The sequence below is a fragment of the Salvelinus namaycush genome, chromosome 5, assembly GCF_016432855.1.
Source record: "Salvelinus namaycush isolate Seneca chromosome 5, SaNama_1.0, whole genome shotgun sequence".
Lineage (NCBI taxonomy): Eukaryota > Metazoa > Chordata > Actinopteri > Salmoniformes > Salmonidae > Salvelinus > Salvelinus namaycush.
Window position 1 is genome coordinate 5,294,873 of NC_052311.1, and position 13,801 is coordinate 5,308,673.

The following is a 13,801-nucleotide window of genomic DNA, read 5'->3' on the forward strand; positions in this document are numbered from 1 at the left end:
GTTGTTTTTTTGAAAAGGAAATAATCTCCAAAATATATATATATATATATATATATGCCTTCCCGCTGTGGACGTCTATTTCAGCACCATTTTGCGCTGCTCTGAGACAAGCATAGAGAAACAAATGTTCAGTTATATTCTTAAGATATGTGTTGACTAATTATAAGCAAGTGATGTCTGCTAAATGATCAAGTTGGGTTTCTCCAGAAATAAATAATTCTACTGTAGGCCTACCATAGGCAAAATGAGTTGGTTACACTATAATTAGGGTGTGGAAATGTTGTGCCTCTTAGATATTCATTTAGAATCCTCTTATGCTGTAGCCTACTCCCGACCGTCACGTTGTACAGCGCAGTATTTTCCATTCCATCCTAACGGAAACCCTGAGGGTTTTGTTTTTCTCGGAATAGAAACCCCATAATATTAATTAAGCCACATTTCTTAATCAATCCCATGTACTATGTTATTACAAAAAAGGTTTTAAATTCTATAGTCATGCCAATATGGGAGACTATCGAATGCTTCTCAAAGTTGCCCTCTGGTGGTCAAACTAGCACTAACTTGCATTAACGTAAAATAAGATGGCTGACAATTTAAATAACGTGCCACAGAATGCAGCAGCAGCCCGCAAGGTGTGCTGCAGTATGACACCACTTTTAAAGGAGGAACCACTGTAATACGAGTTCAAAATGTGTAGTATTTCCTTGTTCATATTTCAGAACAACAAATGGATTCTTTAGACCAGGGATAGGCAACTAGGAACTCAGTCGTGGTCTCAACTTCCTGTTGAGTTAGAACAGTAGAATACACAAGGTGCCATTTTGAAATGTGGTTGTGCCTCAGCAGTTTTTCTCTTATGTCAGTCACTCAATTAGGCAATGATGGCTAACATTTTGTAGTTAGTCTAGCAGCCAGCTATCTAAACTTATAGTAATCACGGTCTACCAACCGGGGGCCCTCATTGATCATCAGATGTATATTAAAAACTGCAACCATTTGTCTCCACCCTACGGCAAAATGTGTAGAACTGCAAGAAATTGGCTGTAAAATTGCACATTTTTCTCTCCGTCAATGGCAAAAGGAGTAGAATTTCCCCAACAGGATGTTGGTTCGGCCCCTAAAAGGCTAGGGTTGTCTCTGACCGCATGTGGAGGTATGGATGTAGGTGCAGACCTGTGAGCCACTGCGACCCTTCATGATGAGTTTCCATTCTTTTAATGCAATAGACATTCAGAATGGTGAGAGAGAAATGCATGCTGAGGGCAAATAGAGAGCCACTAAAAATGATCACTCACCCAAATAGAGAAAAATACAGGTAACTGACAAAATAAAGGCAACACTTGAGTCAATGAGGGATACAAAGTATATTGAAACCAGGCACTTCCACACGGGTGTGGTTCCGGCTGAAAGACACAATGTTGCAGTTTTATAGCTAATTTCCAATAATAATAAAAAAATAATATAAAAAAACATTGATGGCTTATGACATGTTCACATACTATCACGACAGGCCCCCCCCCCCCCCCCCCCCCCCAAAAAAAAACTACAGCAGTAGGGGGCCCTCTGCCGTGGGGCTGTGTGCTTTGCCAGGGTTTCCACCGCATCAACAAAACACCAAATGATGTAATTTTGCGTGAAATAATGGTGTCACATCCCTCCAGAGTTCTAGACACTTGTAGAATCTACGCCAAGTTGCATTGAAGTTGTTCTGGCGGCTCATGTTGGACGAGAGCCCTATTATGTGAACTGCTATGGATTTTTATTTGATTGCCTGACTGTTTGGAACCTTTTTTCTGTGATTTTTAAAATATTTTTATATATATATATTTTTTTTTTTCTCTTCCAGAACATCCCAAATCGTATCAGCCTGCCGAAGGTGGGTCATGCCAAAGACTACCCTCTCTTCTTTGGAACGGCCATCTTTGCTTTCGAGGGGATAGGAGTGGTAACGTATTACTGTTCATGTTGAACATATGCCGCATAAATATTATTACTGTGTAATTACATGTTATTACAACATTACTACAGTTAGTACTGTGTAGTTTCATTGGTATAATGGCAACTTAAGGTGAAGTGTTACATAACATGTTACCTAATGTTGTTCCTCCATGTCCCAGGTCCTGCCCCTGGAGAACAAGATGCAGAAGCCTCAGAGTTTCAATATGGTTCTATATCTGGGAATGGGCATCGTCACCTTCCTCTATATCAGCTTGGGGACCATAGGGTACATCACCTTTGGAGAGGCCATAGGGGGAAGTGTCACCCTTAACTTACCCAACTGCTGGTGAGTTCTTCTTACAATGTCCTGAAGAGATGGTGCTGTATAGAATCACATAGATGGTGCTGTATAGAATCACATAGGTACTGAAGAGATGGTGCTGTATATAATCACAGGTACTGACGAGATGGTGCTGTATAGAATCACATAGATGGTGCTGTATAGAATCACATAGGTACTGAAGAGATGGTGCTGTATGGAACCACAGAGATGGTGCTGTGTAGAATCACATAGGTACTGAAGAGATGGTGCTGTATAGAATCACATAGGTACTGACGAGATGGTGCTGTATAGAATCACAGATGGTGCTGTATAGAATCACATAGGTACTGAAGAGATGGTGCTGTATAGAATCACATAGTGGGGAGAACAAGTATTTGAGACACTGCCGATTTTGCAGGTTTTCCTACTTACAAAGCATGTAGAGGTCCAGAAAATCACATTGTATGATTTTTAAGTAATTAATTTGCATTTTATTGCATGACATAAGTATTTGATACATCAGAAGAGCAGAACTTAATATTTGATACAGAAACCTTTGTTTGCAATTAGAGATCATACGTTTCCTGTAGTTCTTGACCAGGTTTGCACACACTGCAGCAGGGATTTTGGCCCACTCCTCCATACAGACCTTCTCCAGATCCTTCAGGTTTCGGGGCTGTCGCTGGGCAATACGGACTTTCAGCTCCCTTCAAAGATTTTCTATTGGGTTCAGGTCTGGAGACTGGCTAGGCCACTCCAGGACCTTGAGATGCGTCTTACGGAGCCACTCCTTAGTTGCCCTGGCTGTGTGTTTCGGGTCGTTGTCATGCTGGAAGACCCAGCCACGACCCATCTTCAATGCTCTTACTGAGGGAAGGAGGTTGTTGGCCAAGATCTCGCGATACATGGCCCCATCCATCCTCCCCTCAATACAGTGCAGTCGTCCTGTCCCCTTTGCAGAAAAGCATCCCCAAAGAATGATGTTTCCACCTCCATGCTTCACGGTTGGGATGGTGTTCTTGGGGTTGTACTCATCCTTCTTCTTCCTCCAAACACGGCGAGTGGAGTTTAGACCAAAAAGCTCTATTTTTGTCTCATCAGACCACATTACCTTCTCCCATTCCTCCTCTGGATCATCCAGATGGTCATTGGCAAACTTCAGACGGGCCTGGACATGCGCTGGCTTGAGCAGGGGGACCTTGCGTGCGCTGCAGGATTTTAATCGATGACGGCGTAGTGTGTTACGTAGTGGTTTTCTTTGAGACTGCTCCCAGCTCTCTTCAGGTCATTGACCAGGTCCTGCCGTGTAGTTCTGGGCTGATCCCTCACCTTCCTCATGATCATTGATGCCCCACGAGGTGAGATCTTGCATGGAGCCCCAGACCGAGGGTGATTGACCGTCATCTTGAACTTCTTCCATTTTCTAATAATTGCACCAACAGTTGTTGCCTTCTCACCAAGCTGCTTGCCTATTGTCCTGTAGCCCATCCCAGCCTTGTGCAGGTCTACAATTTTATCCCTGATGTCCCTACACAGCTCTCTGGTCTTGGCCATTGTGGAGAGGTTGGAGTCTGTTTGATTGAGTGTGTGGACAGGTGTCTTTTATACAGGTAACGAGTTCAAACAGGTGCAGTTAATACAGGTAATGAGTGGAGAACAGGAGGGCTTCTTAAAGAAAAACTAACAGGTCTGTGAGAGCCGGAATTCTTACTGGTTGGTAGGTTATCAAATACTTATGTCATGCAATAAAATGCTAATTAATTACTTAAAAATCATACAATGTGATTTTCTGGATTTTTGTTTTAGATTCCGTCTCTCACAGTTGAAGTGTACCTATGATAAAAATTACAGACCTCTACATGCTTTGTAAGTAGGAAGACCTGCAAAATCGGCAGTGTATCAAATACTTGTTCTCCCCACTGTAGGTACTGAAGAGATGGTGCTGTATAGAATGTCGTGGCAGAATCAGATTTAGCTAAGTAACATAGATAGATAAGATGTTATTTTCATCATATGCTTGTGAGATACTTGTCATTAGAATCTTCTGAGCTAGGGATTGGTAACTTGGGGCCAGAGAGGGGAGAGGTCAGGCTTGTCTTCATATGTCAATGTATCTGTTAAAACCATGTGGTGCTAAGTAGAATATTAGAAGGGGAGGAGGACAGAGTGGAACGTTGGTTTCTTATGGGAACGTTGTTTGTAACTATTCCTAAACCATGTGAAGGGATGGAGTTATTAATTGGGGAACCAGTTAGTTATCTCATACAATGTCTGTACGCCAGTCACTCCCTACTTTTCTCATAGGGGGAAGGAGTTTGGCCGTGTTTGGAACCATTGTATGTCCCCTCTGAGGTTGCCCTTATCTTGACCTAAGGGGCTCACTGTCTGATTTTGAGTTTGTCCAGGTTTGGGAGTATCTAGAAATGACAACTGATATATGCCATTGGATGAGGTAATGTTTTGGTAGACAGTGAAGTATCAAGCATGAGATTTAAACCTTGTCTTGGGAGATCAAACTGAACGATGATTTATAGCAGATGCTGTCTAGCAATAGGATACTCCTCTTTCGGGTAAAGGATTCTTTGAAAGTTGAGAGGGGTGTATCTTGGCTATAAATGAAACTAAGAATTGTTTTGTAAGCACTCTCAGAGAATTCATTTATAGACACCGAATTGATCTGAGAGTCATTAAAGGGCCTTGGTGAAGCTTGTATATATATTAAAGATGGAATATATAATTTAACTCTGACTTGTGTGTGGTTGGCTCTCTCTCTCTCTTTATTGAGTAATACAGGAAATTACCACGACAAGAATCACAGAGATGGTGCTGTGTAGAATCACAGAGATGGTGCTGTGTAGAATCACATAGGTACTGAAGAGATGGTGCTGTATAGAATCACAAAGCATCTTTATGTACCACTGGTCATAATTGTATTGATCGATAGGTTTTGGTCATTTTTAGATTTCCTGAAGAATGTGTTATCTTGCAGATTTAGGAATGGTGTCTTATTTAGGAGAGAAAATAACGCATATTTGTTTTTGACCAAGATAGGATCATCGCTCTCTCTTTGCTGTGGCCCTAAATAGGATCCTCGCTCTCTCTTTGCTGTGGCCCTAAATAGGATCCTCGCTCTCTCTTTGCTGTGGCCCTAAATAGGATCCTCGCTCTCTCTTTGCTGTGGCCCTAAATAGGATCCTCGCTCTCTCTTTGCTGTGGCCCTAAATAGGATCCCCGCTCTCTCTTTGCTGTGGCCCTAAATAGGATCCCAGCTCACTCTTTGCTGTGGCCCTAAATAGGATCCTCGCTCTCTCTTTGCTGTGGCCCTAAATAGGATCCTCGCTCTCTCTCTGCTGTGGCCCTAAATAGGATCCTCGCTCTCTCTGCTGTGGCCCTAAATAGGATCCTCGCTCTCTCTTTGCTGTGGCCCTAAATAGGATCCCCGCTCTCTCTTTACTGTGACCCTAAATAGAATCCCAGCTCTCTCTTTGCTGTGGCCCTAAATAGAATCCCAAATCTCTCTTTGCTGTGGCCCTAAATAGGATCCCCGCTCTCTCTTTGCTGTGGCCCTAAATAGGATCCCCGCTCTCTCTTTGCTGTGGCCCTAAATAGGATCCCCGCTCTCTCTTTACTGTGACCCTAAATAGGATCCTCGCTCTCTCTTTGCTGTGGCCCTAAATAGGATCCCCGCTCTCTCTTTGCTGTGGCCCTAAATAGGATCCCAGCTCACTCTTTGCTGTGGCCCTAAATAGGATCCTCGCTCTGTCTTTGCTGTGGCCCTAAATAGGATCCTCGCTCTCTCTCTGCTGTGGCCCTAAATAGGATCCTCGCTCTCTCTGCTGTGGCCCTAAATAGGATCCTCGCTCTCTCTTTGCTGTGGCCCTAAATAGGATCCCCGCTCTCTCTTTACTGTGACCCTAAATAGAATCCCAGCTCTCTCTTTGCTGTGGCCCTAAATAGAATCCCAAATCTCTCTTTGCTGTGGCCCTAAATAGGATCCCCGCTCTCTCTTTGCTGTGGCCCTAAATAGGATCCCCGCTCTCTCTTTGCTGTGGCCCTAAATAGGATCCCCGCTCTCTCTTTACTGTGACCCTAAATAGAATCCCAAATCTCTCTTTGCTGTGGCCCTAAATAGGATCCCCGCTCTCTCTGCTGTGGCCCTAAATAGGATCCTCGCTCTCTCTTTGCTGTGGCCCTAAATAGGATCCCCGCTCTCTCTGCTGTGGCCCTAAATAGGATCCTCGCTCTCTCTGCTGTGGCCCTAAATAGGATCCTCGCTCTCTCTCTGCTGTGGCCCTAAGTCCAAGTTTAGAATATTTGTGTGATTGTTTGCTTGTTTTGTCATCATAAGCTGCTCATTTAGACGCACAGTCGGGTAGAGGCAGAAGGAACCCGTCACAGTCGGGTAGAGGCAGCAGGAACCGATTGAACTGATCAGAGGGAGGCAGCATGAAAGAGACCAGTGAGGAGGCGTGGCTCACGACCAAGTCCACTGTGCTCTCGGAGCTGCTCTCAGCTGTCAATAGGGCCGGCATTGCAGGATAGGATAGGGGCCAAACACCTACACGCTCCCTACAGAAACACACTGACCGCATGGCTCTAAGTGACAGGAAGATGTGCTAACGACCACTCTGCTTCATCCACCTGGACACCTTCTGTTCTGACTACGGTATCTATAGACTGATACCTTCTGTTCTGACTATCTATAGACTGACTGGAGACTCTTTTTACCTGGTCATTATGGAAAGCAATGACTCAATGTTCTGTGAAAACAATGAGAGAGAGAGAAACAATGAGTGTCAGTACCTTTTTTAATGACCCCTGTTTTTCAGTGAGCTGACTGATCAGTGGAATTGATTGCATGTTAAATGGATCTAGCCAGGTCAGCAGGTCATGAGCCTGTAGGAAAGTGGCAGACAATGATGAGCTGTTTGTTTAGCCTCATGCAAACCAGACTTGATAGGAAAATAGCTGCAGCATTAGTTTCCTCAATCACTGACTTGTGGCCATTCATATCAGACTACATTAGTGTTATTCAGGGGTTCATTCTAGAGGTCGACCGATTATGATTTTTCAATGCCGATACCGATTATTGGAGGACAAAAAAAGCCGATACCGATTAATCAGCCGATTTATTAAAATATATATATATATATATCATACACACACACACACATTTTTGTAATAATGACAATTGCAACAATACTGAATGAACAATGAACACTTATTTTAACTTAATATAATACATAAATACACACACAGCTCTGAAGTGACAATGATACTGTAGAGTCTGCTTAGGAGACAAATACTCTCAACTGTTTGAATAAAAATAGAGTTTAAGTTACCTGTGATGAATGTTGAAAACAAAAACCTTAATGTCTATATGCAGGAAATCCTATTTTAATAATGGGCATGGTAAGAATTGACAACCAAAGTGCGACCATAATTCCCATGACACCTAGCAAAATCTGAAAAGCGGTTCCTTCATTTATTGCATAGGATATTTTTTAGATTCACTTAAAATAAGGTCTGTGTTTCGTGTAGGCTTACACCGCCAATTTTATAACTGTGTAGATATCCATAGGACAAGGTAACTATGATCATTATTGGCTAAATATAAACTAAGATTTTTTTTTGTAGAGTGGATTTATGAAAATATGTTGACAAACGTTACCGTATCTTAGTGAGATTTACACGGGTATCAAAACGTCGAGGCGGTTTAAGCCTGCACGAAACACAGACATTATTTGAAGTAGATCAAGACATTCTCTATGGAAGACATGAACGGTAAAATAACGAAGGAACCCCTTTCAAGTTCAGCCACAAGTTATTACAGGAATTATAACGCGTCGACTATTTCTCTCTAAACCATATACCTTTGGCTAACCCGGTAACTACCACCTCTAAAACAAAACGTTTATTCCGTTCCGTATTTTATCTAACGGGTGGCATCCATGAGTCTAAATATTCCTGTTACATTGCACAACCTTCAATGTTATGTCATAATTAGTTCGCAAAGAGCCAGACTGTTGCATATACCCTAACTCTGCGTGCAATGAACGCAAGAGAAATGACACAATTTCACCTGGTTAATATTGCCTGCTAACCTGGATGTTTTTTAGCTAAATATGCAGGTTTAAAAATATATACTTGTGTATTGATTTTAAGAAAGGCATTGATGTTTATGGTTAAGTACACATTGGAGCAATGACAGTCATTGATTGATTGTTTTTTATAAAGATAAGTTTAATGCTAGCTAGCAACTTACCTCAGCTTACTGCATTTGCGTAACAGGCAGGCTCCTCGTGGAGTGCAATGTAATCAGGTGTTAGAGCATTGGACTAGTTAACTGCAAGGTTGCAAGATTGAATCCCCCGAGCTGACAAGGTTAAAAATCTGTCGTTCTGCCTCGTTAGGCCGTCATTGAAAATAAGAATGTGTTCTTAACTGACTTGCCTAGTTAAATAAAGATTAAATAAAGGTGTAAAAAAAAAAAATAGGCAAGTCGGCGCCCAAAAATACCGATTTCCGATTGTTATGAAAAGGGAAATCGGCCCCGATTTAATCGGTCGACCTCTAGTTCATTCATATCAGACTACATTAGTGTCATTCAGGGCTTCACTCCCAACTTGAGTTGCAGCCGTCAAAAATGCATAGGATTGTAACCACCGTCGGTTTCTCTGTCTGCGTGATGTATCATTGATATAAAATGCTGTAGCGTTAACTATTACTAAATATGGTTCCTCTTCTTAAAAGTCCAGTCATACTGTAGTACAGTGTGAGGTGTGCTGTGCTTCGGTGAGTCGCAGATCTTGCTGTTTAATGCTCCTTTGAAACACTAGAGGGCGTCTTTGAGCACATCTGCGCTGTCTAGTCTTTGTTACCGTTCTTTTAGTAAGGAAAACACAAAGATGTTTAACAAGAACTGTTTTCTTCTTTCTATTGGACATACAGTGTATATATCATGACCTATTGTAAGGTTGTCTTGATTATTATGTGGATTATAATACATTGACTTATTTGTAGAGGGTTGATGTGTTTTCGTCAGGGCAAATCCAGGTTTGTTATTGAGTTATAAATGTCTAACTTTATTCTTGTCAGGTGAACTGTTGTCATCTGGTGGTCTGATTTTTAATTTTGTTAAAGCATTTTAGTTATAAAAATAAGTAACTACATTGCAGTAACCATACAGTATTATGTTGTAGACATTGCAGTAATCATACAGTATTATGTTGTAGACATTGCAGTAACCATACAGTATTATGTGGGAGACATTGCAGTAATCATACAGTATTATGTGGTCATACAGTATTATGTGGGAGACATTGCAGTAACCATACAGTATTATGTGGGAGACATTGCAGTAACCATACAGTATTATGTGGGAGACATTGCAGTAACCATACAGTATTATGTGGGAGACATTGCACTGAATCATACAGTATTATGTGGTAGACATTGCACTGAATCATACAGTATTATGTGGGAGACATTGCAGTAACCATACAGTATTATGTGGTAGACATTGCAGTAACCATACAGTATTATGCAGGTTAAAAGAGGAGTTTTGATTTAATATTACCGTTATAGCAACATTCTCGTTCAACAACTCTAAATTGCTTTTGCATGCCCTTCAAATGTGTAACTTGAAATAACATGATAGAGGTTCGTTAAATGATCAAAAGGAACATGTGATTATTTATTAGCCTAGTGGATGTAAGTATTTTAGGTATATCATGCGAATTAGGCCTCATGTAAAATCATTGTCAAAAGATTATTTATGACATCCTGTTGGTCTAGATTATTTATGACATCCTGTTGGTCTAGATTATTTATGACATCCTGTTGGTCTAGATTATTTATGACATCCTGTTGGTCTAGATTATTTATGACATCCTGTTGGTCTAGATTATTTATGACATCCTGTTGGTCTAGATTATTTATGACATCCTGTTGGTCTAGATTATTTATGACATCCTGTTGGTCTAGATTATTTATGACATCCTGTTGGTCTAGATTATTTATGACATCCTGTTGGTCTAGATTATTTATGACATCCTGTTGGTCTAGATTATTTATGACATCCTGTTGGTCTAGATTATTTATGACATCCTGTTGGTCTAGATTATTTATGACATCCTGTTGGTCTAGATTATTTATGACATCCTGTTGGTCTAGATTATTTATGACATCCTGTTGGTCTAGATTATTTATGACATCCTGTTGGTCTAGATTATTCATGACATCCTGTTGGTCTAGATTATTCATGACATCCTGTTGGTCTAGATTATTTATGACATCCTGTTGGTCTAGATTATTTATGACATCCTGTTGGTCTAGATTATTTATGACATCCTGTTGGTCTAGATTATTTATGACATCCTGTTGGTCTAGATTATTTATGACATCCTGTTGGTCTAGATTATTTATGACATCCTGTTGGTCTAGATTATTTATGACATCCTGTTGGTCTAGATTATTCATGACATCCTGTTGGTCTAGATTATTTATGACATCCTGTTGGTCTAGATTATTTATGACATCCTGTTGGTCTAGATTATTTATGACATCCTGTTGGTCTAGATTATTTATGACATCCTGTTGGTCTAGATTATTTATGACATCCTGTTGGTCTAGATTATTTATGACATCCTGTTGGTCTAGATTATTCATGACATCCTGTTGGTCTAGATTATTCATGACATCCTGTTGGTCTAGATTATTCATGACATCCTGTTGGTCTAGATTATTTATGACATCCTGTTGGTCTAGATTATTCATGACATCCTGTTGGTCTAGATTATTCATGACATCCTGTTGGTCTAGATTATTCATGACATCCTGTTGGTCTAGATTATTTATGACATCCTGTTGGTCTAGATTATTTATGACATCCTGTTGGTCTAGATTATTTATGACATCCTGTTGGTCTAGATTATTTATGACATCCTGTTGGTCTAGATTATTTATGACATCCTGTTGGTCTAGATTATTTATGACATCCTGTTGGTCTAGATTATTCATGACATCCTGTTGGTCTAGATTATTTATGACATCCTGTTGGTCTAGATTATTTATGACATCCTGTTGGTCTAGATTATTTATGACATCCTGTTGGTCTAGATTATTTATGACATCCTGTTGGTCTAGATTATTTATGACATCCTGTTGGTCTAGATTATTTATGACATCCTGTTGGTCTAGATTATTTATGACATCCTGTTGGTCTAGATTATTTATGACATCCTGTTGGTCTAGATTATTTATGACATCCTGTTGGTCTAGATTATTTATGACATCCTGTTGGTCTAGATTATTCATGACATCCTGTTGGTCTAGATTATTCATGACATCCTGTTGGTCTAGATTATTCATGACATCCTGTTGGTCTAGATTATTTATGACATCCTGTTGGTCTAGATTATTTAAAACAGGGCTGCCCAACCCTCTTCCTGGAGATCTACAGTCCTGTAGGCTTTCAATCCAACCCTAATTTAGCAAATCTGATTCAGCTAGTTAAGGTCTTGTTGAGCAGCTAATTAGTAGAATCAGATATCCTAAATTAGGGTTGGACTGATAACCTACAGGACAGTAGATCTCCGGGAAGAGGGTTGGACTGATAACCTACAGGACAGTAGATCTCCGGGAAGAGGGTTGGACTGAAAACCCACAGGACGGTAGATCTCCAGGAAGAGGGTTGGACTGAAAACCCACAGGACAGTAGATCTCCGGGAAGAGGGTTGGACTGATAACCTACAGGACGGTAGATCTCCAGGAAGAGGGTTGGACTGATAACCTACAGGACAGTAGATCTCCAGGAAGAGGGTTGGACTGATAACCTACAGGACAGTAGATCACCAGGAAGAGGGTTGGACTGATAACCTACAGGACAGTAGATCTCCAGGAAGAGGGTTGGACTGATAACCCACAGGACAGTAGATCACCAGGAAGAGGGTTGGACTGATAACCCACAGGACAGTAGATCTCCAGGAAGAGGGTTGGACTGATAACCCACAGGACAGTAGATCACCAGGAAGAGGGTTGGACTGATAACCCACAGGACAGTAGATCACCAGGAAGAGGGTTGGACTGATAACCCACAGGACAGTAGATCACCAGGAAGAGGGTTGGACTGATAACCTACAGGACAGTAGATCTCCAGGAAGAGGGTTGGACTGATAACCTACAGGACAGTAGATCTCCAGGAAGAGGGTTGGACTGAAAACCCACAGGACAGTAGATCTCCAGGAAGAGGGTTGGACTGAAAACCCACAGGACGGTAGATCTCCAGGAAGAGGGTTGGACTGAAAACCCACAGGACAGTAGATCTCCAGGAAGAGGGTTGGACTGATAACCTACAGGACGGTAGATCACCAGGAAGAGGGTTGGACTGATAACCCACAGGACGGTAGATCTCCAGGAAGAGGGTTGGACTGATAACCCACAGGACGGTAGATCTCCAGGAAGAGGGTTGGACTGATAACCTACAGGACGGTAGATCTCCGGGAAGAGGGTTGGACTGATAACCTACAGGACAGTAGATCTCCAGGAAGAGGGTTGGACTGATAACCTACAGGACAGTAGATCTCCGGGAAGAGGGTTGGACTGATAACCTACAGGACAGTAGATCTCCAGGAAGAGGGTTGGGCTGCCCTGATTTATGAGATCCTGTTGGTCTAGATTATTTATGGGTTGATCATATAGAAATATAAAAACCATTCTTAGGCCCGTAGTAAATGAAATTAGATTACCAGGTACATTTTTCATTAGTTTGTAATAACCCATGCCTTCTGGGAATGTTATGAAGTCCAAAAGTTATGGGCAGAGTTAAAAAGTTGGCTGTCAGAAGTATTAAAATGGAAAGGTCATTTTAATCCGTCTGTCTGCGCATTTCAAGACATGGCATATGAAGGTGCAATCGATGGGTTGGATGGTACTGTTCTTGTCAATCATCTTGAAAAACATATTCTTCAACTGGATATCAACCAATCCTCCATCATTAACACAATGGAAAGGTCAAATGCTTTTATTATCTAAATGTTGAAAGTGTGTGGGTGACCGAGAGAAACAAAATGGTGCAGTTTGAGGCCATGTGATGGAGATGGAGGGTGTGAGCAGGTGGGTCTGAGAAGGTGTGATGTTGTCATGTGTGTGTTTTGTACTGTTAAAAAAAAAAATAACATTGGAAAAATTACAGCTCACAACCATGGTGGCTGTGTGTCTGCCTTTTGACTTTAACCTGTCTCTGTCTCTCTCGCTGTCTCTCTCCCTGTCTGTCTCTCTCTCTCTGTCTCTATCTAGGATGTATCAGATTGTAAAACTGCTCTACTGTTTCGGTATCTACATCACCTTTGCCCTTCAGTTCTACGTGCCAGCTGAGATCCTGATTCCTCCAGCGGTGTCCCGCGTCTCAGAGAGATGGAAACTCCCGGTTGATCTTCTGATCCGCACTGCGCTCGTCTTCTTCACCTGTGAGTATGACGTCTGACGCCCCTAGGGCAGTCTACCATCCCCAACGCCTCAGTGTGTAGTAGTGCATCTGAC

At 41.6% G+C, this 13,801-nt stretch overlaps 2 protein-coding genes across 4 annotated transcripts in view; both read left to right on the forward strand.

The window, feature by feature from the left end:
• The window catches only part of LOC120048907 (probable E3 ubiquitin-protein ligase MID2), a 1,198,409-nt gene that overhangs the window by 1,062,280 nt on the left and 122,328 nt on the right, over nt 1–13,801 (forward strand). The gene's annotated exons all lie outside the window — the stretch shown is intronic.
• The window catches only part of LOC120047852 (proton-coupled amino acid transporter 1-like), a 52,441-nt gene that overhangs the window by 28,885 nt on the left and 9,755 nt on the right, over nt 1–13,801 (forward strand). For all 3 annotated transcript variants that reach the window (XM_038993406.1, XM_038993405.1, XM_038993404.1), the window contains 3 exons: nt 1,847–1,945; nt 2,118–2,284; nt 13,559–13,728. In XM_038993406.1, coding sequence (XP_038849334.1) covers nt 1,847–1,945; nt 2,118–2,284; nt 13,559–13,728 — 436 coding nt within the window. The remainder of the gene's footprint in view (nt 1–1,846; nt 1,946–2,117; nt 2,285–13,558; nt 13,729–13,801) is intronic.